Source organism: Chamaea fasciata, unplaced genomic scaffold (assembly GCF_029207755.1).
Source record: "Chamaea fasciata isolate MVZ Bird 193981 ecotype frontalis unplaced genomic scaffold, bChaFas1.0.hap1 SCAF_19, whole genome shotgun sequence".
NCBI lineage: Eukaryota > Metazoa > Chordata > Aves > Passeriformes > Sylviidae > Chamaea > Chamaea fasciata.
The window spans coordinates 2,758,503-2,780,617 of NW_027094104.1; the positions used below are offsets into that span (position 1 = coordinate 2,758,503).

Sequence of the window (22,115 nt, forward strand, 5' to 3'; positions counted from 1 at the left end):
GGTGGGGAAGTCTGGAGCACCAGGAGCAGCTGAGGGAGCTGAGAAAGGAGCCTGGAGAGAAGGAGGCTCAGGGGGAACCTTTTGGCTCTCCACAACTCCCTGACAGGAGGGGACAGCCAGGGAGGGTCAGGCTTTGCTCCCAGGGAGCAAGTGATGAGAGGAAATGGCCTCAAGCAGTGCCAGGGGAGGTTTAGATTGGATATTGGAAAAATTTCTTCACAGGGTTGTGAAGCGTTGGAAAAGGCTGTCTAGGGACATGGTGGAGTCACCATCCCCAGAAATGTCCAAGAAATGTTGTTTGGATTTGACACCTGGGGACATGGTTTAGTGGTGAACATGGTGGTGCTGCTGGGCTGACAGTTGGACTTGATGATCTTAAAAGTCTTTTCAACCACAACGGTTCTGTGATTCTGTGGGATTACCCGGATGAGAGACAGTTCAAATTCAGATCTAAAACATTCTTCATTTTTAAGTGATTTTCTAGTGGTTTCTTCCACCGGGAATAATATTTCTGGTTTCTGCTGAAATGCATTGTAAAAGAACCTGAACTTCTTGGCATAGGGCCTTGATGCTATTCAACTACAGGCAAGGACACTGACTTCAATAAAACCAGGAGAAAGACTTAAACTAGTTTATCACCTATGACATGATTTCAACATAAAGAAAACCTTACAGCTCTGTGTACATTAACAAAGCAGTTCTGCAGAAAGCAGTGTGTCAAATACAGAACCTACTTAAAATGGAAACCATGACTAATTCCCATACCTGCAGCAAAACATCCTCCAGTCAGCCCAAACCACAGTCGTGTCTTGTGCTGATTGCACATGGGGAAAACAGTGACCCCAAGGATATTCCTTACAGCTCCCCACTGGGAGAGTCCAGACTCTTTCCAAAGCACACTCCCCAAACGCTTCCCAGGGGAAATGCTGAGACAGAAAACTTCCAGTTCCCAAGCCAGGCAGTGCCTGCCAAGCATGCCTGCCTCAGTTTTGGGTTTTGATTTCCATGAATTGGCAGAAATTTTTACTCTTACCTCTGCAACATGCTGCTCTCAAGGCTCTGTTGTGAAAATGAGACATTTCTCACTCGTTTTTCATTTCTGACCTGGGGGAAAAAAGCCCATATGTTAAATTATGCTGAGTATGAACTCCAGATGGACTTGTGTCAGCAAAGTGTCGCTTCAGAGTAAGAGACAGTAAGAGCCAAGATGCTTCTTTGGGTGTTTCACTAAGGATTTTTGAATAAGAATTTAGTTTCTTTTTTAGCCACTCAGGGATTCTATATTGGAGGCAACAGCTGCCTCCTCATTTCCCCTCGTACCCATGCAGGTAAAGGAAAATAACAATTGCAGAAGGCATTTATTTTCTTTCTCTCTCACTCCCTTGTCTGAACCAAATTACTGTGTATGGAACTATGTTCAATTACATTAGCATGTGGCTTTTAACCTCCCTGGAAGCCATCACTCCCAATCCATCACCTGTAAAAATATACTAATGTTACCATGAGCTAAAAGAATGAGATTGTAAAAAATAAAAGCTCTGTAAAAAATTGTAAATGACCAGAGTCAGGGAAGAACAACTGAATACCCTCTGTGTGATACCTGCATGTATTTTTAGTACTCAAGTCAACTGAAATTAAGTAAAAATGATTAAGGATAATGGATAAATTCTGTTAGCAGACTTTTCAAATCAAGTTTGTGTTCAAACAGAAAGTGATTCAAAGTCCATGGTCTGTGCTGTGCTAATTGGAAGGCATGTATCAGACACAGTTGCAAAATACTGTATTGGAGCTCTGAATTCACTTGATTGAATTACTCTGAATTTACACCAGTGCAGCAGATGTAGGAACTCAATCTTAATTCTGTCAACAAAAGATTTAAACCAGTTATCTCAAATACCCCTTGGTCACGTTAACATGTCGGTCTGTATAGAGCATGAGCTGAAAGTAACACAACACAAAATGTAATTTCATGGCAACTTCTTTCTGGAAATCATAAATAACATCCAAAGATTCCCATGGCATGTTGGAACCAGGTGATCCCAAAGTACCTTCCAACCTAAACCGTTCTATGATTCTGATTCAGGGTGTTCCCTGAGCAGTTGAGGTGTTTGCTTGCACACACAGGAGGGAGTTTGTCTGAATTTCCCCAGTGAATGAAACTTCTGTCGTGTATGAAATTGTGCTGGGAGATGATGGCAACTTGCAAGCAAGGCGTTGCACCAACATCTCACAACTTACCAAACTGATGGTGCAACACTGTCTAGATCAGGATTCTTGTGCTCTTAAAAACCACGTGGCTCTCCAGCAATGCCAGGTGATCAAAAGACTCAAGGCTGGATTGAGATGCAGTGAAATCCCCAAGGTGAAGCTACAGAACCCAGAGTGCTCCACTGCGGCCACACCTGACATGTCCACACGGCCGGGCTGTCCCCAAATGCGGGAGAAAAGCACAAAGCCACCATCCTCCTTGTGACAACTGTGCCGAGCTCCGTGGCCGCGCTGAGGGGCACACTGGGGGCCGTGACTGCACTCCCATCGGGAGATGTCACCGGGAGATGTCACCGCCACATCTGGCGCCAACTCACAGCTGCCCTTCCCGGGTGCCGGGGAGTCCCCCGGCCGGACCGGGGAGAAGAGGTGCGGATTGAGGGGCAGATCCATTCAGAGGGGCAGATCGCGGTCCGGGCCCTTTGAGGGGGCGGATTGAGGGGAGAACCCCTCAGAGGAGCGGGTTGAGGGGCAGATCCCCTCAGAGAGGCGGATTGAGGGGGGAACCCTTCGGAGGAGCGGGTTGAGGGGCAGACCTCCTCAGAGAGGCAGATTGAGGGGAGAACCCCTCAGAGGAGCGGGTTGAGGGGCAGACCTCCTCAGAGAGGCGGATTGAGGGGAGAACCCCTCAGAGGAGCGGGTTGAGGGGCAGACCTCCTCAGAGAGGCAGATTGAGGGGCGAATCCCTCAGAGGAGCGGGTTGAGGGGCAGACCCCCTCAGAGAGGCGGATTGAGGGGGGAACCCCTCAGAGGAGCGGGTTGAGGGGCAGATCCCCTCAGAGAGGCGGATTGAGGGGGGAACCCCTCAGAGGAGCGGGTTGAGGGGCAGATCCCCTCAGAGAGGCGGATTGAGAAGGAACCCCTCAGAGGAGCGGGTTGAGGGGCAGATCCCCTCAGAGAGGCGGATTGAGAAGGAACCCCTCAGAGGAGCGGGTTGAGGGGCAGACCCCCTCAGAGAGGCAGATTGAGGGGGGAACCCCTCGGAGGAGCGGGTTGAGAGGCAGACCCCCTCAGAAGGGCGGACCGATAACCCGTGCCCTCAGCGGGGCCCTGGGAGGGGCGGGTCCCCTCAGCGGTGGCACCTCCCCGCCGCGGGTCCTGAGGCGGCCGCGGGTGGCCACGGCAGTGCCTGCTCGCCGCGGCGCGGGGCCCTCCGGCGGGGCTGCCCCCGGCGCGCCTGCGCGCGGGCCCGGCCGGTTCCGGTGAGCGCTGAGGCGGCGGAGCGGGCGGACATGGCGGAGGGCGGCGCGGAGCGGGCCGATGGCCGCATCGTCAAAATGGAGGTGGATTACAGCGCGACCGTGGACCAGAGGCTGCCCGAGTGCGAGCGGCTGGCGCAGGTGAGGCGGGAGAGAAGCCTGGCGGGGCGGACGGGCTGAGTCATGGCGCGCTAGGCCGCGCGTGGAGGCGGCGCGGAGCCGACCCGCGGCCGCATCCTGCCCCACGATGCGGTGTTGAGGGGTCCGGCCGCGGGTTCTCCGTGCCGTGCTGAGGAAGGGAAGGAGTGGACGGCTCTGCTGTTTCTGGGCTGTGTGGAAGGGTGGGCAGGAGGAAGGTTGGTGGCCGAACACTGGAACTGCTCTCCAAGGCAGCGGTCACGGCCCAAACCCTGCCAGAGCTCACAGAATGTTTAGACAACGCTCTCAAACGCAGGGATTCTTAGGGATGTCCTGTGCAAAACCCAGGCCAAGAGATGGACTCGATGATCCTTGTGGGTTCCGTCCAGCTCAGCCTATTCTGTGCTTTTGGGACGGTTCGAGGTTTCGGGGCGCAGCCCGGCCGGGTGAGGGAACCAGAGGGCCCCAGCCCACCACAAGGGCCGTGGCTCTTCCCTGCCGGCCTTGCAGCGCCGAGTTGTTGTTCATCCCGGGCTCTGTGCGCCAGAGCTGCCTCCGTGTAACAGGTCCGGGTCGGGTTGGACAGGCGATGCTGGGATCCTTGAACTCGGCTACCTGCGAGCCGCAGGGAGCTGGAATGGAGGGGCCGGGCCTGGGGCTGTCTCTGCCTCCTTCGGCTCAGTAAACAAGGTCTGTGCACGCCCGGGGTGACCGCAGGATGTTCCACACGGGCTCACAGCCATGGAGCGTCGGTGTTTTATGTAAAAGTTCTGCTGTGGCCTGGAGATTCTTGTGCAGCTCAGATCTCAGAAAAGACAGAACCGTGGAATCACAGCATGGTTGGGGTTGGAAGAGGCCTTAAGCTCATCTCATTGCACCCCCTGCCGTGGGCAGGAACACCTTCCACTGGTCCAGATTGCCCTTGAACACTTCCAGGGACGGGGCAGCCACAGGTTCCCTGTTGTCGCTGTCATTTGTTGTCCCAGCAGGATGGCATCTGACTCTACCTGCTGCAAATGCTCTGCTTGATGCACGTTTCTCTTTGTGAAAGACACACATGTTGTGCAGTTCGGAAGACAGTAAGATGAGTACTTTGCATCTTAGATTATTTTAATACCATTGTATGGAGGGCAGGCACAGGGGTTTTATCCCACAGGCTCAGCTCTGCAAAAGAATGGACACCATGGCTGTGTTTATTCTGCAAAACACAGAAACTCTGGGGCAGTAAGAGCATATGCTTGACAAACCATTGTGTGTAATCTAAAATATTTCAGCTGGGATGCTTTAGAAACAAATTTCATTTTCTTTGGTTTGTTACTGATTTTCTAACCATTTTTTGTTTCTAGTTTCAAACATTTTTTGTTTCTAGTTTTTGCAGCCCCACTATTGCCATGTTACCAAATCACCCCTATTAACTTTTTTTTTTTACTAGATATTTGCAACTTAGGACTGAAAGCACATTGTATTGTCTTACACTCCTCTAAACAAAGTCAAGTACCATTCTCCAAACCCCTCCAAAACCAGAACTATTGTAATTCCATGCTTAGCCTGTAAAGCTTGTAGTTAATGCTTTGTATAATACACTGTAATTAAGATATGAATATGGGTGAAAGTAATAGGAGAGGAATTTTTCTGGCCAAGGTATTTAATGGCATATCTGATCTCACTGAAAACTGCTTTGGCCAGAGAAGAAATGAGTCTTCCATGCAGCTCAGTGAATGTGAGCTCACCAAACCTGTCTGAGACTTGCCAAGTTTCTCTCCCAAGGCAGACAACTTAGAGCATGTGCTGTGTGAAAATGAAACTAGGACCTCTCCAGTTTTATCTGTGTAGAACCATGTATTTAAAGTAAGTGCTACGCAGACATTTTCTTAAGGAAAAAAAAATTAAAAATTAAAAAAATTAAAAATTAAAAAAATTAAAAATTAAAAAAACTGGTCTGTGTTTTTCTTTATGTGGGAATTTGAGGTACTCTCAGTTTAAACTGAATTATGTTTTTAACTCATGGAGATAATTGTTTGCCTGTCTTATTAGGAAGGAAGATTGCAAGAAGTCATTGAAAACCTTCTCTCCCTGGAGAAACAAACACGGACGGTGAGTAGTGCCTGGGTGGTGCTGGGATGTGCCACCCACCCCAAGTTCCACTGGCTTAAAGGGGAGGGACTTGGAGTATCCTTGGAGAATCAGTCTTTGCTTTGAAAAGCAAATGAGTGAGACCAGGCACAATGATTTTTTTCCCCTTTGTGCAGGTTGTTTATCCCGTCTCTAACACGCTCTTGGTTTGTTACAGGCTTCTGACATGGTCTCCACATCCCGAATCTTAGTTGCCATAGTGAAAATGTGTTACGAAGCGAAAGACTGGGATGCTCTTAATGAAAATATTATTCTTCTATCAAAGAGAAGAAGTCAGTTAAAACAGGTGAATTTAAACCTTTGAAACAAAAAATCAAACTGTATTTTGGAGTTGTATTATGTAGCTGATTCCCCCATGTGTGTAGGGACTTACTGTGTGAAGATGGTGGTTCATCTTTGCACTCTTCTGCAGTGTGTATTGTCGACATATTCCTTACTCATGTTTAGATGTATATAAAACAGAGTTACTGCAATTTATTGTGCGCATAGGAAATGTGTGCTTTGCATGCTTGCTTTTGAAACTGGCCTACTTTGGCATAAAGCACTTGCATTTAAGGAAATGCAAAGTTTATTGCACTCTGTGTGTTCAGTTTGAGCAAGAGATAATTTTAATGGCATCATTGCTTCAGGAAGGAAAAAGTTACCTATCATGTAGTGTGCAGAATCATCACTCGTGTGTAAAAGTAGTACAGTTTAGTTCTCTGACTTGCACAGACTGTAGCTGAAGGCCTGGATCATTCCAGCTGATTTTGAAGATGTTCTTGAAGAAGACATTTCTTGAAGTTTAATTCTGGGGTTTTTTTTTTAGAAGCAGATATTTTAAAAAGAATTTTGCCAGCTTTGTCAGCATTGTTACCAGAAGTGCACATTCCCATACCTGTGCTTGCTACTGAAGGAAGAAATCCTCCCTCTTCCTTCTCTTGCTGAGGAATCTGCAGCTCTTGTAGGGAGAGAGGGTAGTGCAGACAGTTAGGAGAAGGTACAGGTCCCTTCAGCCATGCAGATCTTAGGGCAAGCAGAGAAGTTCTGCCAGTCCATGTGAGTCCTGTGGGTTTGTCAGGATGGAACTGCATGGGATGGATTATTTTCAATATTGGAAAAACTGAGATGAAAAAATGACAGAACAGTATCACATTTGCCTTGCAGCATCAGTCTGTAGCATCGCTGTACACATCTTCATGAATCAAAGAGAGATGTGCCTCACCTGCTTTTTGCTGTAATGAGTCTCTTTAGTGTGATGTGAAGCTTTATTACTCACCTCTGAGTGTTGCAGCTTGAATTCATGAGGGAAATCTAAAACCACAGTATGTTTTTCCCCTCTGTTTTCATACCAGGCAGTTGCTAAAATGGTCCAGCAGTGCTGCACTTATGTTGAAGAAATCACAGACTTACCGGTCAAACTGCGCTTAATCGACACGTTGCGTATGGTCACAGAAGGAAAAGTAAGGCTTTGTTTTAAGACTCAATGTCTAAAAGGTAGAATAAAAATGTTCACCTTCTTTAAAAGCATAGTTTCTTAGCATTATTTTTTTAATCTTGTGCAAATAAGACTAAAACTAATTTTTAAATTACCCTGAGAAGCCAAGTAGTTTATTTCCTTCCAAAAGACTGCAGGTGTTTTCCATATTTCAATCATGTACTGAAATGCTGGTCATGTTCCTGTGACGTAGGTGGTAGTATTAATATAGTTAGTAATCCATTTCAAAATTCTAAAATGCCAGTTCCTTTTCACTTTTTCAAATATTAAGTATTTGATTTTGTTAGGGAAATGGGCAGGTTTAATTTAATTTCTCCTGCACTTAGCAAGGTATTACATATAGTTATGATAACCAGAAGGTGATACCAAGTGAGTTACTTATATTGCATTCCTTTTGCTTTAAAGAAAGAAAGAAAGAATTCTGAATTAGGCAAATTTGTGTCAATGTTATGACTTCTATCTGTTAGACTGAACTGTTAGTAATCAAGTCTTGTTGATTAATGGCTGGTTTGGAGTGAGTGAAATAATTCAAGGGGTAGTGCTTACTACACGTTAACCATTAAAGTGTAACTTCCCATCTGTTTTGATATATTCTAGCAGACAAGATATGCAATACTTTCTTCACAGTGCATATCCCTTTGTGATTGCTTAAAGAGTCATAGGTCATTGTAGAGATTATTTTTTAGATTAATTTGGGCCAAAAAAGTTTGATGTGTCAGTTATTAATTGTATTTCTTCAGTATGTATTGTGGACAGTGCCAGTGTAGTGGATGGATACAGAACAAATGAAGTGGTTGTATGATGGCAGCATCAAGCATTTCCCAGTGGGGTTGCAGTCTCAGAGTTTGCACTCCTCTTTAGAAAATCCCAATGTTTAAACTCTTCCTTCTGCCCTCAGATCTACGTGGAAATTGAACGTGCCCGCCTGACAAAGACACTTGCAACAATAAAGGAACAGAATGGGGAGGTGAAAGAGGCTGCCTCCATTCTGCAAGAGTTGCAGGTAACACCTTGGAACTCAGAATTGCATCAGCAATAGCAATTAATTCTGATTGTTTAGAAACTGAATCAGATACGTTTGCAGAAATGCCTGGAATAAGATGAGCTGTTATTACTGAAAGTACAGTACAGCTTTAACTGCTTTTGTTAATCTCATGGTTGGGTTACATAGAATATTTTCCACTTGGAAAGTAGATTTCAGTTCTCTGCTTAGTGCATTGAGTTTAGTGTTGGTGGATTCTTTGGTGTAAGTGGGGGCAATAATTAAAATGGAATAACCTGTATTCCATTTTCACTTGCTCTGTAACAGCTTTTCTTCTGTTGTTTTGTTTTGTTGTGCTCCCCCTCCAGACAACCTCCCACTCTTCTGGCACAGTTAAGCCTTCCCTTGATTTGGCTTTGACAACATTAAGTAGTTACAATTTCATTTCAGGTGGAAACCTACGGTTCAATGGAAAAGAAAGAACGTGTAGAATTTATCTTGGAGCAGATGAGACTCTGTCTAGCTGTAAAAGACTATATTCGGACTCAAATTATCAGCAAAAAAATTAACACAAAATTTTTTCAAGAAGAAAACACAGAAGTAAGTAATTGGAGGATTTCTCACTCTTTCTCCCTCCCCCCCACCCAAATTTTCACCTGGCTTGCCTCTCTTCAGGTCCCATTGTATTTATTTAAATCCCTCTGTTTTCTGGGGTTCAGCTGAATTTCATTTACCTGCCATAGAGCCATGTTAATTCGACTTTTTGATACTGTTTCAGAAACTAAAGTTGAAATACTACAACTTAATGATCCAGCTGGATCAACATGAAGGCTCCTACCTCTCCATCTGTAAGCACTACAGAGCCATTTATGACACTCCCTGTATCCAGGCTGAAAGTGAAAAGTGGCAACAGGTAAAAAAACTTTCCATATAAAATGTCTGTATTTCCATGTGCAAATACCCATTTCCTACCACATCAGTGTTCAGTGGATGAAATAGCTCGTCAGTCTGTATTTATTTAAATGACTGTATTAACAAATTGGTTAGTTGAAAACAGATATGATAGAGTTGATTTCAAAAGAATGTTTATAGCCAACATCTTCATTATATTACCTTTGAAATTGGGAACGTCTCAACTGTTTCGTACGAGTGTAGAGATTACAAACAGCTGTGCAATGTGGTCTCCGTGGTGCTGTTGAGTGTGCAGTACAGATGTCTTTCATGTTTGAAAAGTTTTTTTTCTTTGTGTATTTATTTGAAATACTAGAATTTTGGTTAACCTGTGTAAATTCAAATGTACCACAGTTCATTTCTGAAAGATGGCTTCAATTTCACCTTTATTTCTTAATACCCTGAGCTTAAATCTTTTGTGTATTGAACTCTAAGCTCTGTATCAGTTTTGGCAATTCCTCTGTTTAATTATGGAATAAAAACCACTCTTTCCTCTTAAACAGGCACTGAAGAGCGTTGTTCTTTATGTTATTCTTTCACCTTATGACAATGAACAGTCTGATTTGGTGCACAGAATTAGTAGTGACAAAAAGCTAGAAGAAATCCCCAAGTATAAGTAAGTATCCTTTCTAATAACCACTTCTTAGATTAAAAAGTGCCTCTCTCTAACAGTGCAAGTAAATCTCTTTATGCTGAGTCTGCTGTAAGCAACTCTGAATTTCATGTGCTGCATTAAGAATACTGCAAAAACGTAATGGTTGTTCTATGTGAAAATAAATGTCTCTTGTAAAAGAATGATCTTTGTTAGAAAAGCAGCCTGACTTGAGCTACCCCCATTATTTATGTTAATAAGAATAAAAGATTTCAGATTAAGCCTTTGATCTATTTTAAGTATGAACCAGGCCTTACTAATACAGGATTGTAATCCAACTGTACTAAACCATTTAGAGACCTCCTAAAACTATTCACCACCATGGAGCTGATGAGGTGGAGTGCCCTAGTTGAAGAATATGGGAAAGAGTTGAGAGAAGGATCCCTTGACAGTCCTGCAACAGATGTTTTTGGCTGTACAGAGGAAGGTGAAAAGAGATGGAAAGATTTAAAGAACAGAGTGGTGGAACATGTAAGTATCAGTGTCTATAAACAGTAGCTGTTTACTCAGTGCCTCAGCTAAAAAAAGCTTAAAGCATTTTTGCTTGCCATATTTTAATCACAAAGAAGACAAAAAAGTAGCTAATAAAGCAGCAGGTTAAGTGGCTTTTTTGTTATGTTGTATTTCAAGATTTTGTTTTCTCCTGTATCTTTATTGTATGTTTGTTGTCACCAAAAAGCATATTCCACTCGATGAGATTTAGCATTCGTGTTTCAATAAAGCATAAATCTGATAGTCTTGCTTTATATTACATTCATAATTGGTTGATTTCTTTTCCTAATAATTTATCATGTAGAGACTTCTATACCTTCCACCAGCAAAAGAGCTGTTTGTTCACAACCCCTCACGTCCCCCATGCTGGACTGCCATTAGAGCACTACAGTTCCTAATCTGCTTTTAACATGGACTTTTATATTTTTGCAGCCTGCTTCAATTATTTTTTGCACATAACCCTCTACTCTGAACACTTTTATTCCAGAATATTAGAATAATGGCTAAATATTATACCAGAATTACAATGAAGAGAATGGCACAACTCCTGGATCTGTCTGTTGATGTAAGTCTTGCTTTGCTTATCCTTCTTTCGTAAGGGGAGTGTGTTTGTGGCAGAGATGTGAGTATTCAGCAGAATAATATTCTTGTTTGATTTAATTTTCTGCCTTTCTGGGAGTTAGAAAACTATTCATTAAACCTTAAACTCAGTTTCATGATACACATGCCCATAAGGCAAAAGCTGCTCTTAGAAGTTCATTTATGTTCAAGGCCTTGTGTAAATGCTGGAGCTTCTTGTCTGGTGTTTCAGTGTTCAAAATTTCTTGTCAGTGAGTGATGAAAACCGATGAGGAGAGGGTCCTTCAACTGTAAATGTCCCTATTCATAGGTGGTGGCACTTTGGGCGTGTGGGGTGGAGGGCTCTTCCTGCCAGCACCCTTTGTGTTTTCCAAGAGCTTTCCAAGTAGAATGACACATCCTGGTATTTTGAGTGCAAATGAGAAGCTTTGCCCTTTTCAGGGAATCTGCTTTTCCCACAAACTCAGAAATAACTCTTTTTGACAGTGGTCAGTAATTCACTGAGATTTTCCCAAGCCTTACTTGCCACATGACTTACTCTGGTATCTGTGTAGCCGAGTACTCCAAAGTGTAAAAGTCTGTTGGGGTTGTATATTAAACTTCAGTTTCATGAAAGATAATCAGATATAGGTCAATTGAAAACAAAAAGTTGGGTTTTTTTAATAGCTTGTGCTCGTACCTTGCATTGCTAACGTGTAATATTGAAGTATCTTGCATTTTTTAAAGTACAATATTGTTTCAGCTGTACTTGTGTGTAAAGAAAATCCTGTTCCTGGTGCTTTCACGCTGTTTGGGAGAAATTCTGCTGTTTTGTAGGTAAAAATGCTATTTTCTTGACACAGTGCTGTTTGTCTTTACAGGAATCGGAGGAGTTCTTGTCTAACCTAGTAGTTAACAAAACCATCTTTGCTAAAGTAGACAGGCTGGCAGGAATTATCAATTTCCAGAGGCCTAAGGACCCAAACAATATACTCAATGACTGGTCTCACAAGCTCAACTCCCTCATGGCCCTAGTTAACAAAACCACACATCTCATTGCCAAAGAAGAGATGATCCATAATCTGCAGTAAGGTGCCTCAATAATCTCAGTGCTTTTAAAGAAGGCATTAAATCTTCATAATAGAGACTATTATTACAAGTGTGTATATGGTTTGTTTTCTCCCTGTCAAGCCTTCCTGGTCTAAAATTTAGAACATAATTCTGAAATTCCTGTTGACAATTAAGTTCCCTTGATTATTCATTCAGTTGTTAAATGTTTTTGCTACACTTGGTGAAAGAGCAGAATAAAACTGTATTGCCTGTATAATAATAGTCTCGTGATTTCTTTTTTTCAATGTGTACCCTTACCTGTCTAACATATAATTCTGTGGTTATTTCATTACAGGACTATTTTTGAGGCTGTGATTGAGAGGATATAATGTAAATAATAAAATCCTAGGGTTTTACAAAGAGGTAACTTAAAATGATAATAGTGTAAAGTTATGTCAAGATATTCTTTGAAGAAAATTCTGGAGGTTTTTGCTTAAGAGTAATGCAATTTCTTATGATTTGGTACTACAGTTAGAATTTATTAATTAATTCTGAACTGCCAAAGCAATCAATACATAAGTACCTAAACCTTTGTCTGCCTGGTGCAAGTCACTAATTTTGCCTGTTTTGTTGTTACAGTTTATAAGGGCTACAGTGGCAATTGATCAGTTAGCTAAGCTGGTCCGTGGAAGCTGCTGCTTCTCAGCATGAGTGTGTTATATTCTGAGCAGAGAATGCCCTATTATTTACTTTAACCTCCTTGTAATGGAGGGAAGCTGTGGACTTTTCCCCCTGGTCTGGTTTTTTTTTAAGGAAGTAAAACAGTAGAACAAATAGTGTAGTAAGAATCAATGAAACTTCTATTGAATTTGCTCTGGTTTGGAATGATTTTTAATGCCAGCCATAACCATTCTTGTTCATAATTAATTAAGTTGAGACTGGAATTGTAAATGATGTATTGAGACGTGTATAAATCCCATCTCTTTACAAGCACACTGAGTTTCATTCAGACTAGTGCTCTTTTCATGTGAACACACAGAAATTGGGAAACTCCAAACAGGGAGTTTGAGTAGGGAAGTCTGAAGGGACAGGAAAAGATGGAAGCTTGTAAACAGTGATTTGCATTTGAAATGTAGACTTTGGATGTAGCTGATGGGAAACTTGGGAATGTAATTTGGAAGGCTTGTAACTTTCAAAGCCTTACTATTCCAGCTCACTTGGTTTGAAGAACAAAAAGACAGCTGAACTACCAGTAAGGGAAGGAAGAGGAGCAGGTATTCAGAATGCACAGAATGTTTACAATCTAACTTCCTGAATTGTATTGCAATCCCAGCTGTACAAGTTGTTTAAACTCTTGTGACAGTTTTCTGAGCCTGGGATGTTCTGGCCATTTTGGGAGGCTTCAGTAGCATGTGTAACCAAAACTGGTTGCTGTCACAACAATGGACAAAGTAGCTTAAAAAACAATATATCATCTGGAAGCTGAGGCAAGAGCTGTCAGGGGAACAATGGGTCATCGGGGGAAGTGGGAACTTGCCTCTCCCTGTCCTTATCATAAACATTTTCCTTCCAGTTGCAGTCTGGTCTGGAATCTTCAACCAAAAGCATTTAAGCCTCTCTGATGCTTCTACCAGATCTGCTGGACCTGTTTCCCCAGCCAAGCCTCTTCTCCTTTCTATGCTAGAGTGGAATGTTTCAGTGGTTCCCTGGCTCTTCTTTCTGAATTTCTTGCACATTCTCCTCCCTCTCTGTCCGGGCTCTATCCCTCTCTGCTGCCTTTGGCTGCATTTATAGCAAGAGCTGGAGAGAGGAGTTGGTTTATCTCTCCTCACAACCACTTTTTGCTGTCAGCATTAGAAAGAACATGGAAGAACTCTATCTTTCAACAGCTCGGGTATCTCTTTAAAAGTCAGTTTAGAAGGATTATGAAGGTTCACTTTCATGGTCTGTATTTGTGCCACAGTGATCAAGCTCTGTGCCTTTTGATCTGAAAGAGATTTTTGTTCACACTTGGAACACCTAAATCTTTGTTTAGAACATACTGCCCAAGGGAGACTCCCTCCCTTGTCCTCAGAGTGAGACTTTTGCTGTGTTCTGAGTACTTGTTGCCAGAAGCAAGAATCCCTCGGTGTTTCCCTCCTCATACATCACAAAGTTAAAACAGAAGTTTTAAAACAAAACTCTAGCATTAGTAAGCTATAGGGTAACTCCAAGTGAGTGGAACATAATCTATTTAGTCTGAAGTTTGATGTGGTCGTGTTTTGGGTGTGTTTTTTTGTTGTTTTGCTGGGGGTTTTGTTTGTTTAGGGTTTTTTTTTTTTGCTTGCAGACTACCATTGATAAAAATGGAAGTGTATCTTGAGGCTGTCTCAAAACGGCTGTCACGTTCAGGTTGCTAGGGAAAAAAGCTCTAAGTTTTTGGTGCCAGTTCATCTCAAGAATATATATGTCAGATATAACTCCTCCATGAGCAATTCAAAGGTCAGCATAAAGACATGCCAGCTTCTGAAAGTAATGCACAGAGACTGAAGATCTTTGATCTTGACAGTGTGGGATCAAACCATCACATTACTGTGACCTTTGTAGTTTCTATCTCCTCAGTGTACCCACAACATCCCCTTGTTGCTGGTTGCTTCTCAACGCTCTCATTTTGTGGATCAAAGGAGAAATGAATTAGTTTGAATATTACTTGCTCTAGAAATTGCCTGTGCTTAAGGAGTCCACGTTGAAATGTTACCCTTGGATAATTATGAAGTAAGATTAAAGTTGAGATCATCTGTTCATTAGAGGACTCTGGAGGAATTCCAGGGGAATTTTCATGCTGGAAAATCAAAACTTGCTACTCTTCAGCCTAATAACCAGACATTAATGGCTGCCTAGAAAGAGCTTGCTTTATTGTTTACCAAGACCAAGGACTACTGTTGCTGTCTAATCCCAGGTCTACCACCGTCTTGTTTGTGGCAGAGGCTAAACCACTTAACTTCTGTTACTTTCCCATGATTGCTGCTTCTGAGGGAGTTCAAAAATTTATAAAGGTCCAGTGTGCTAAGACAATAAAAACATTGCTCCTGTTGCTGCAATCTGTCTGGCACTTCCATTGAGAAAGGCCTCCTGTTGTTTTGTTGCTCAGGGGTGAATGATGTGTTCAAGAAGCCTGCTGGGATGTTGGGCTGCAGGGTCAGGCAGGCAATTCCCTGCTGAATGTATTCTGTTGTGTCCTTATTATTCTTACATGTTAATTGTAATGGTTTTTCCTGCATTCTGGTTAGTCATCATGAGTGGAGCTGATGGAAAATGGATTTTTCTGTATTCACAGAGTACCAGTTCCCAGAAATGGGAGTGAACTTGAGCGTAGAATTGATTTTCTGAATTTCCTGTGAAAGCAGAAGAGAAAGAAAAAAGTAGCAGTATAAGTTTCAAACGATTAGAATAGTTTTGTTTTGAAAATGTAGAAACCAAGCTGCAGTTGTGATTCCAAGTGTGCAGCTCATGGGTGAGCCAGGACTCCAGGGCTTTTTGGCTCCCAAGTCTCTATTAGGCCTGGAGCAAATGAGGGTTTGAGAGTTCCCGACTCTGCCAGAATCTGTGCCACACCTTTCAGCGCTCTGCTCTGATCTGTGCCTCCTGGCAGGGAGCCGAGCAGCCCTGAGTGGCCCCAGGTTTTCAAACCCCTGCATTTTGGCAAGGAGCCTGGATTCTCCAAGGACCAGGGCATGGCTCCTAGCTTCATGGAGTAGGGGGAAGCCCTGTAAGCCAGCATCATTTACAGAATCTTGACTGAAGAGGAGGGAGACAGGATGTGTTAGGGCTTCTGTACAGGGATTCCTTGCACACATGGTCCCTGGCAGGGTGGGCTTTCTAAACATCCAGGAAGAAATGGCTATTTTCAGATTTGAAAGCTTTCAAGATCCTAAAAAATGTGCCAAGTGGAATTGAGTTTGATATTGCTGCATTTATTGGAGGCTCTTTTAAAATTTTACCATTATAGTGAGTCCCTAGAAGTATCACTGTTAGGCTTTTGAGGATCTGAATCCTGTCAAGTCTCTGATATTGTTTAGTGGGAATACTTTGTTACTCTTTCATGCTTCCCCATTATGCCTTTGGTATTTCTTACATTTCCAACATCAGCTCCCAGTCTCTCTGGGCAGAAGTCTAGCACTGCAAGCTCTCCTCTTGCCATGAAACCCCATTGGGTTCCAGGAATTTAGGAAGTCTGGACAATTCTGGAAATGCAAGGCAGCAGTCAGAGTGTAACAGCACATCTGGTTCTGTGCCTGACCCAGTGCTCAGTGACAGCCTGGCTTGTCAGCTCATCCTGGGGGGTTGTGAATGATCTGTTGGAGAGCAGAGGTTGGAAGGCAAAATTGCAGCTTCCACTGGGATAATGCACATCAAGGAAAGAAAAGGAGATGTCTCATGTAGATAGATACTGAATTCCTCTCACAGCAGTAGGGATATGATAGTTTTATAAGATACAATATATAATAATCTTATTTTGTTAAATTATCATTTAATTCTGTATTGAAACACGTCAGTGAATGCTACAAGAAGTCTCTTTCTTCCCAGGTAATCTGTAACCAGTTCCTGGGCCATTCTCTGCCTCCTGGGATGTTACCACAGAAGTGGCTCTGAAGTCAAATTTAATTTTTTTAGGCCCTCTGGATTTGGGATCTTATCCCTTAAGTTAGTTGCTATGATTCTCACTTTGACCAGAATTTCCAAGGTTAATGAGCCCTTGGAGTCCCATTTGTTTTGAACCAACAGTCTTCATCTTTCTATCTGGTAACAAGGACCTTTGAAAGAACTTGGAGGGAACAGCACAAGAAAACAGGGGAGTTGTTCCAGGCTTGCAGGCTCTGTTGAACAGGGCAGTGCTTGGCAGCCAGCCCCATCCCAGAGCTGCTGGCTCTGTCCAGCCTCTGGCATCTCCTCTGAGGGTTTATGCAATACACTTGACCAGTCCACAGAATAGACTAAAACCTCCTTCATGTGGAAGCTGAAAGGGTTAAAGTGCCAAGATCATTAAAAGCAGTGGGTGCAAGGGCACATCTCCATGCTCTGTTTTATACAGTGGGATTCCCCTGCTCCCATGGTCCTCCCCAGCTCCTTTCTGGGCTGTTCCTACAGGGCGGAGTTGCCACCTTTTCCACAGCAGCCTGTGCCTCTTGGTACAGCCAATGTGGAACTTTAAATCAGGAGAGACAGAGAGTGATAAGAATGGGGTCTGAACAGATCCTCCAAAACTCAGTCATTGCCACACTTTTTTTTTCTTAGCACATTATAAAAAAAGAGAACAAATGGACTCAAAAAAGGGTTATGTGAAAAATAAAGCCAACTAAATTCCTGTCTTCTCCAAATTGAATTTCAGAGGATATATATGTTTATATGTAAAAAATATGCATACATTGATAATTCTATCTTCACACTGCTTTTTCTAATTATCATTTATTTTAAAGAAAACCTTTGCATTTTCTAACAGAAAAATTGACCAGTAAAATAAAGCTCACTAGGAACAAAGACAACCAGCCTCAAAAGGAAACTCCATTTCAACAACCTGGACTGAATGACATAAACTTAGCTGGATCCTAAACATGGTATCAGCTTTCTTTGATCCTTGATCCTTGCACAGAGCCCATGGAAAACACAAGTCACAGCACTGGGAAAAGTGTCAGGCTGGCAGCAGGGACAGCAGAGGTGGCATGTGGCAAGTTCCACAGGAGGGTTTTATCCTGAAGTGGCATCTCCTGGGCTGAGGCTGGGACCACCCACACTCCCCTCTACCACAGCACAACTGCACTCCCAACCTGCTCAGGAAGTTGAATTAAAAAGTAGACTGCTTTAAGACTGGGGTGGCAAATGCAAAGGATTTATTCAGATTTATTTCCTCCTGTATTTACATTGTTGCAAGGAGCTCTCTCTTTATAAATGCATTACTGATGAATATTGAAAACCTTCTTGGACACAAGTAGTTTCTTGCAGTGGCAATGTATCAGAGGCTTGGCTGGTGGTTATTCTTCAAAGAGTTACGAGGCATTAGACGTAAATTTAAATACAAATGTAAATACATTTTACAGGAAGATCCAATACTAAAATGACCTGGACCTTATTTCAATTAAAGGGAAAGGAAAAGTTTTTTAAAAACACTGGAATCCTGTTTCGGTGATAAACTTTCCTAACATCCTGAAGTAAGCTGCTTTCCCCCGATTTCTTGTCCACTTTGCCCTAAAGCACAAGAGCCTGTGCAGAGCACAGGGCACCCATCCACGGCAGCAAAGCCGGGAACGCCTTGAAAAAGCCAGTTTGCAAAACAGCGTAGGTATTAAGAACTGATTGCCAAAGAGTCTGAAAACACAGCTAACAGGGAAGATTACTCCATGAAAATAAAACTGTTATGCAAAGCAGTTTCTGGGATTCGCGAGCAGCCAGCAAGGCGTTAGCAGCAGTCCTCGAGCACGGGCAGATGGGTTTGGGAAACACGGGGTGACAGCGTGAGCGGCTCCGGCACCTGCGGCAGCCTCGGCACCCGCACCCGGCCTCCCCCAAGTTTCTTCGAGGGAAGGAACTTTAAAAAGCCACAGGAAAAAAAAACCCAACCAAAACAAAAAAACCCAACAAAACAAAAAACTTAAACCAAACAGACCAAAAAAAGGAATAAAAAAAAAAAAAATCCCACACACGCAGTAGAAAAACCTTGAGGAAAAAGTAATGTCCAAGCTTTTTTCAGGGGTGGGCTCCGTGTCGGGCTCTGGCCGGCTCCCCCAGCTGCCGGCCCCGGCCCCGCCAGCGACCCTCGGGCTCCGCGGCTGCGCCCCGAGCCCAAACAAGGGGAGGGGAACAAAAAAGGGAAAAAATAATGAAAACGCGGAAAACCGCCCCGAAGTTGCCGGTTTCTAGCGCGGGCGGCGCGGAGGTGGCCCCGGACGCTGTTCCGTGAGGGGACCCCGAGCTGCGCTTCAGCGGCCGCCGGGCTGAGGGGACAGCGGGTCCCGGTCCCCATCTCCATCCCTCCCCTTCACCCCGGACCGCCACCCGGTCCCCATCGCCGCTCCGTCCCGCTCCTGGGCTCCCCCCGGCCCCACTGCCGTCCCCGTCCCCGGCCCGTCCCGTCCCCTCACACCGCCGCCCTCCGCCTTCCGGGCGGCGGGGAGGGCCGGCCTTTCCCACAATGCTTTGTGGGACGTTGACAAGTGGATCCAAGATGGCGTAGAAAGTAATGACAGGTAAGTCGGGACTTCCCCGTCCGCCCCCGCGGGCACCGAGCGCGGCCCGCACCGGCCGCCCGCCGCCCCGCCGCGCCCTCGGCCGCCCCGCGGGGCCCCGCGGCCGGCGGGGCGGGCGGTGCGGGGCGCGGGGGCCGCGCGGGGCCGGCGGGAGCGGGCCCTGTGTCCGCCGAGGGCCTGCGGCGGCCGCCGCTCGCGGGCTGTTTACGGGGCGCTCGGCCGGGGCCGGCGGCGCCGCGTTCTCCGGGGCCCGCGGGCGGGAGGAGCGGCCCCGCGCCGGGCCGGGCCCGGGGAACCGAACCCGGAGCCGGGGATGCCTCGCGGGAGCCGGGGGGGGATGCAGGGGGGGTGCGAGGCAGCTTTGTTTTTGTACCGGGCGGGGCGGGAGGGCACGGGAGAGATGGCCGGGAAATAACAATGGTGAAATAGAAGTGGAAAAAAACAAACGGGGTAGGTAGGGTTTGTGGAGGGATGGGAAAATAAATTGGAAGAATTTAACAGCTGTTGTAAAATTACCCCCTCGGAGCGGTCGAAGGGTGGGCAGATGAGCTTATGTTTTTGTTTTCTGCAGGAGGCTTTGGCAGGGAGAGAGGAGTGAAATTGGGAGGTTTAACACAGGTCCTGAGAGCAGCTTTTGTACCCCGGATCAGCCCTGAGACTGCAAACTGGAGAGTTTCCCCTGCGCACTGTAACACAGCCCTTCCAGCAGAGACTTGGGTGTATATTTTTAGGGCAGACCCCAGGCAGAAGAAGAAGCTGTGTTCCCCCTCCTGCGGTGGGACACGTCCTTTTGTTAATTCCCAAAGGAGTGCAGTTGTTTTGGCTCCAGCGCTTTGTTAGGCAATTGTTTGATTAGAGTAACGCGATTAAACATACCATTGATGGAAAGGAAGAGCTCACTGCGGGGAAACAGTTGCGAGGCTGCTTCCCATTAATGACAAAATGAGTAAGAGTTAACAGGGTAATACAATTTTTGCATTATCAAAGGTACAGCGAGCTTGAGAGGAAGTTTTCAGATAACACATTTCACTTTTCATTGAAGACAAAAATAAAAGAATTCAGCTGTGAGACAGAAAAATACCCTGAAAAGGGATGTCCCCATTGACAGAGTGTATCACCAAGGCTGGTCCTGTTGGGATGGTTTGGATTGTTGACAGTGTCGAATGTTGTTCTTAATAATTAGGGTAATTGAAGCAAGGCAAAGGATAAAATACACCACCTGCCAGTCTTTATATAAGAAAATACATGTTCCTTTATTAAAAATAAAAAAAAAAAAAACTAAGCAAGTGATACTGGGCAAGTTTGCATTATTTTCCAAGACTGATGGGTAGAACAGGGAGGCTTTAAAATAATGTGTGTTAAATTCAGTTGTTTCAGTCCTTTTGAGCCATAGCAGATTGTGAATGAAAATTCCTCTTTTTTTTTCCTTTTAATGGCCAGGCTGTTGTGATGGGGACAGTCTGGGAGTGCTGGGCAGGTCTACAGGGAGGAGCTGGTTTGGAACATTCGGTTCAAACTTAGAGGAGGGGAGAGTGGTCAAGGGGCCACCACATTCCCTCCACCTCCTTGGGGTGCACACCCAGGGAATCGGACTTTTACAGCGCAGAAATTGTGAGTGGCAGAAGCTGAGTTAAGCTTTTCTTTTTGGTTGAACTTTAATTAGCAGAGCAGTTTTTCTTTATTGGTAAGTGAAGGAACATTTTATGTGTTATTACTGATAAATTGAGTTCTCTTTGTAATTTGTTCTGAAAGCAGAAATTACTTCTTTATTTGTCCTTGCTGAAATGACATTTCCTTTATCACTCTTCACCTCTGTGATTTTTTTTGGACTTACAAAATGTACAGCGTGTATTTTCCCTCTTTTAATTCCTACAGGCACTGTGCCTTTTTAGGTGAGCCAGGTGAACTTTTCTGTAGTAGAGGCTGGTAAAAGTCATGGCTTAAAGGCTTGAAAGGTTGTAATAGCTGATTTTGTTGGGGTTTTTTTGGTCTATTTTGGGATTTTTTTTTGTTTGCTTGTGTGGGGGCTTGTTTTTACCTCTTCCCATCAAACTAAAAATTAAAACTTAAAGGGAGATGTGGAAGCAGCATCTTATTCTCTAATTTGTCCCAGTTCTGCTTCTTGATGTGTCATGGAGGATCCTCTTCCTTTGTGAAATCTCACTGGTTTCAGAGAGGTTCCTCCTGGGCTTTGGGATCAGTGTGAGTAGATCTGGTTGTAGAAGGGCTGTGATTTGGAGAGAACTTCTGCTCCAGGGCTGGATTCATGGAGAAATTCTCATCTCAAAAAATGTGAGTCAGAGGGTCTGGCAGGCTTGAGGAGGGGTATTCCCAGGTGGGTAAGGTACAGGTCTAGTGCTGGAGAGATGTGGAGAGCCTGCTGCAAATCACTTCACCTGTTTGTGCTTCCTTTGGAAAGAGTTGAAACTAGGGATGGTGAATCGTACTGACCTGTGCGTTACAGGTGCTGGTGCCTCTGGATGAAGGAACCCATGTAGGAGCTGGGCAGTAATATTCCTGATGCTTTCCAACTCTGTTAATTTAATAGTCTGATGAAATATTTTCTCCACTGTTGACAATTATTCTTGTTAGTCAAATCCCCTTTGCATTTATAGCTGGATATTCTTTCTGACTTTCAGTGTGTTGGTTTGGTTTTCTTTTTATTTGTTATTTACTACCATCTTTTATTTGCTACTGAGCCTTATTCTCGGCGTTTTCATTTTAGTCATGGCAGAAGCAATTGCTGGAGCAGTTCAGGGTCTCAAAGCCCTTGAATCTCTCACCTCACTGGCATCCCCTCCTGAGGGCAGTGGCACCTCCCAGGTCTGGTAGCAGGAGTGAAATCTAAATTAAAGAAGTCTTTGGAATGAATTTAAATCCATCCCCTGTGTAGCTAGGGAGAGCTGTGGGAGCAGGAAGGATGGTGTGACAGTGCTCTGGCTGAGGGATGGAGTGATGGGACAGCTGGAATTCCCCTGCCTGGGGATCAGGAGGC

At 44.4% G+C, this 22,115-nt stretch overlaps 2 protein-coding genes across 5 annotated transcripts in view; both read left to right on the forward strand.

Annotated features, from left to right (window-relative positions):
* The first annotated feature begins 3,437 nt into the window (after positions 1-3,437).
* Positions 3,438-12,180, forward strand: PSMD12 (proteasome 26S subunit, non-ATPase 12). Its single transcript, XM_066200341.1, has 11 exons — positions 3,438-3,608; positions 5,640-5,699; positions 5,896-6,024; positions 7,073-7,180; positions 8,114-8,218; positions 8,648-8,797; positions 8,976-9,110; positions 9,652-9,764; positions 10,097-10,271; positions 10,780-10,857; positions 11,732-12,180. Exons 1-11 carry the CDS (start codon positions 3,501-3,503, stop codon positions 11,939-11,941), a joined length of 1,371 nt encoding a protein of 456 aa, XP_066056438.1. The 5' UTR covers positions 3,438-3,500; the 3' UTR covers positions 11,942-12,180.
* A 6,895-nt stretch (positions 12,181-19,075) lies between these two features.
* HELZ (helicase with zinc finger) overlaps positions 19,076-22,115 on the forward strand; it is an 86,740-nt gene continuing 83,700 nt past the window's right edge. For 2 of the 4 annotated variants that reach the window (XM_066200324.1, XM_066200326.1), the window contains exon 1: positions 19,076-19,120. Coding sequence is in view for 1 of the 4 variants with exons in the window: in XM_066200327.1 (XP_066056424.1) it covers positions 19,114-19,120 (7 nt within the window). In the remaining 3 variants the exon portion in view is untranslated. The remainder of the gene's footprint in view (positions 19,121-22,115) is intronic. The other 2 variants (XM_066200327.1, XM_066200328.1) reach the window with 2 other exon arrangements.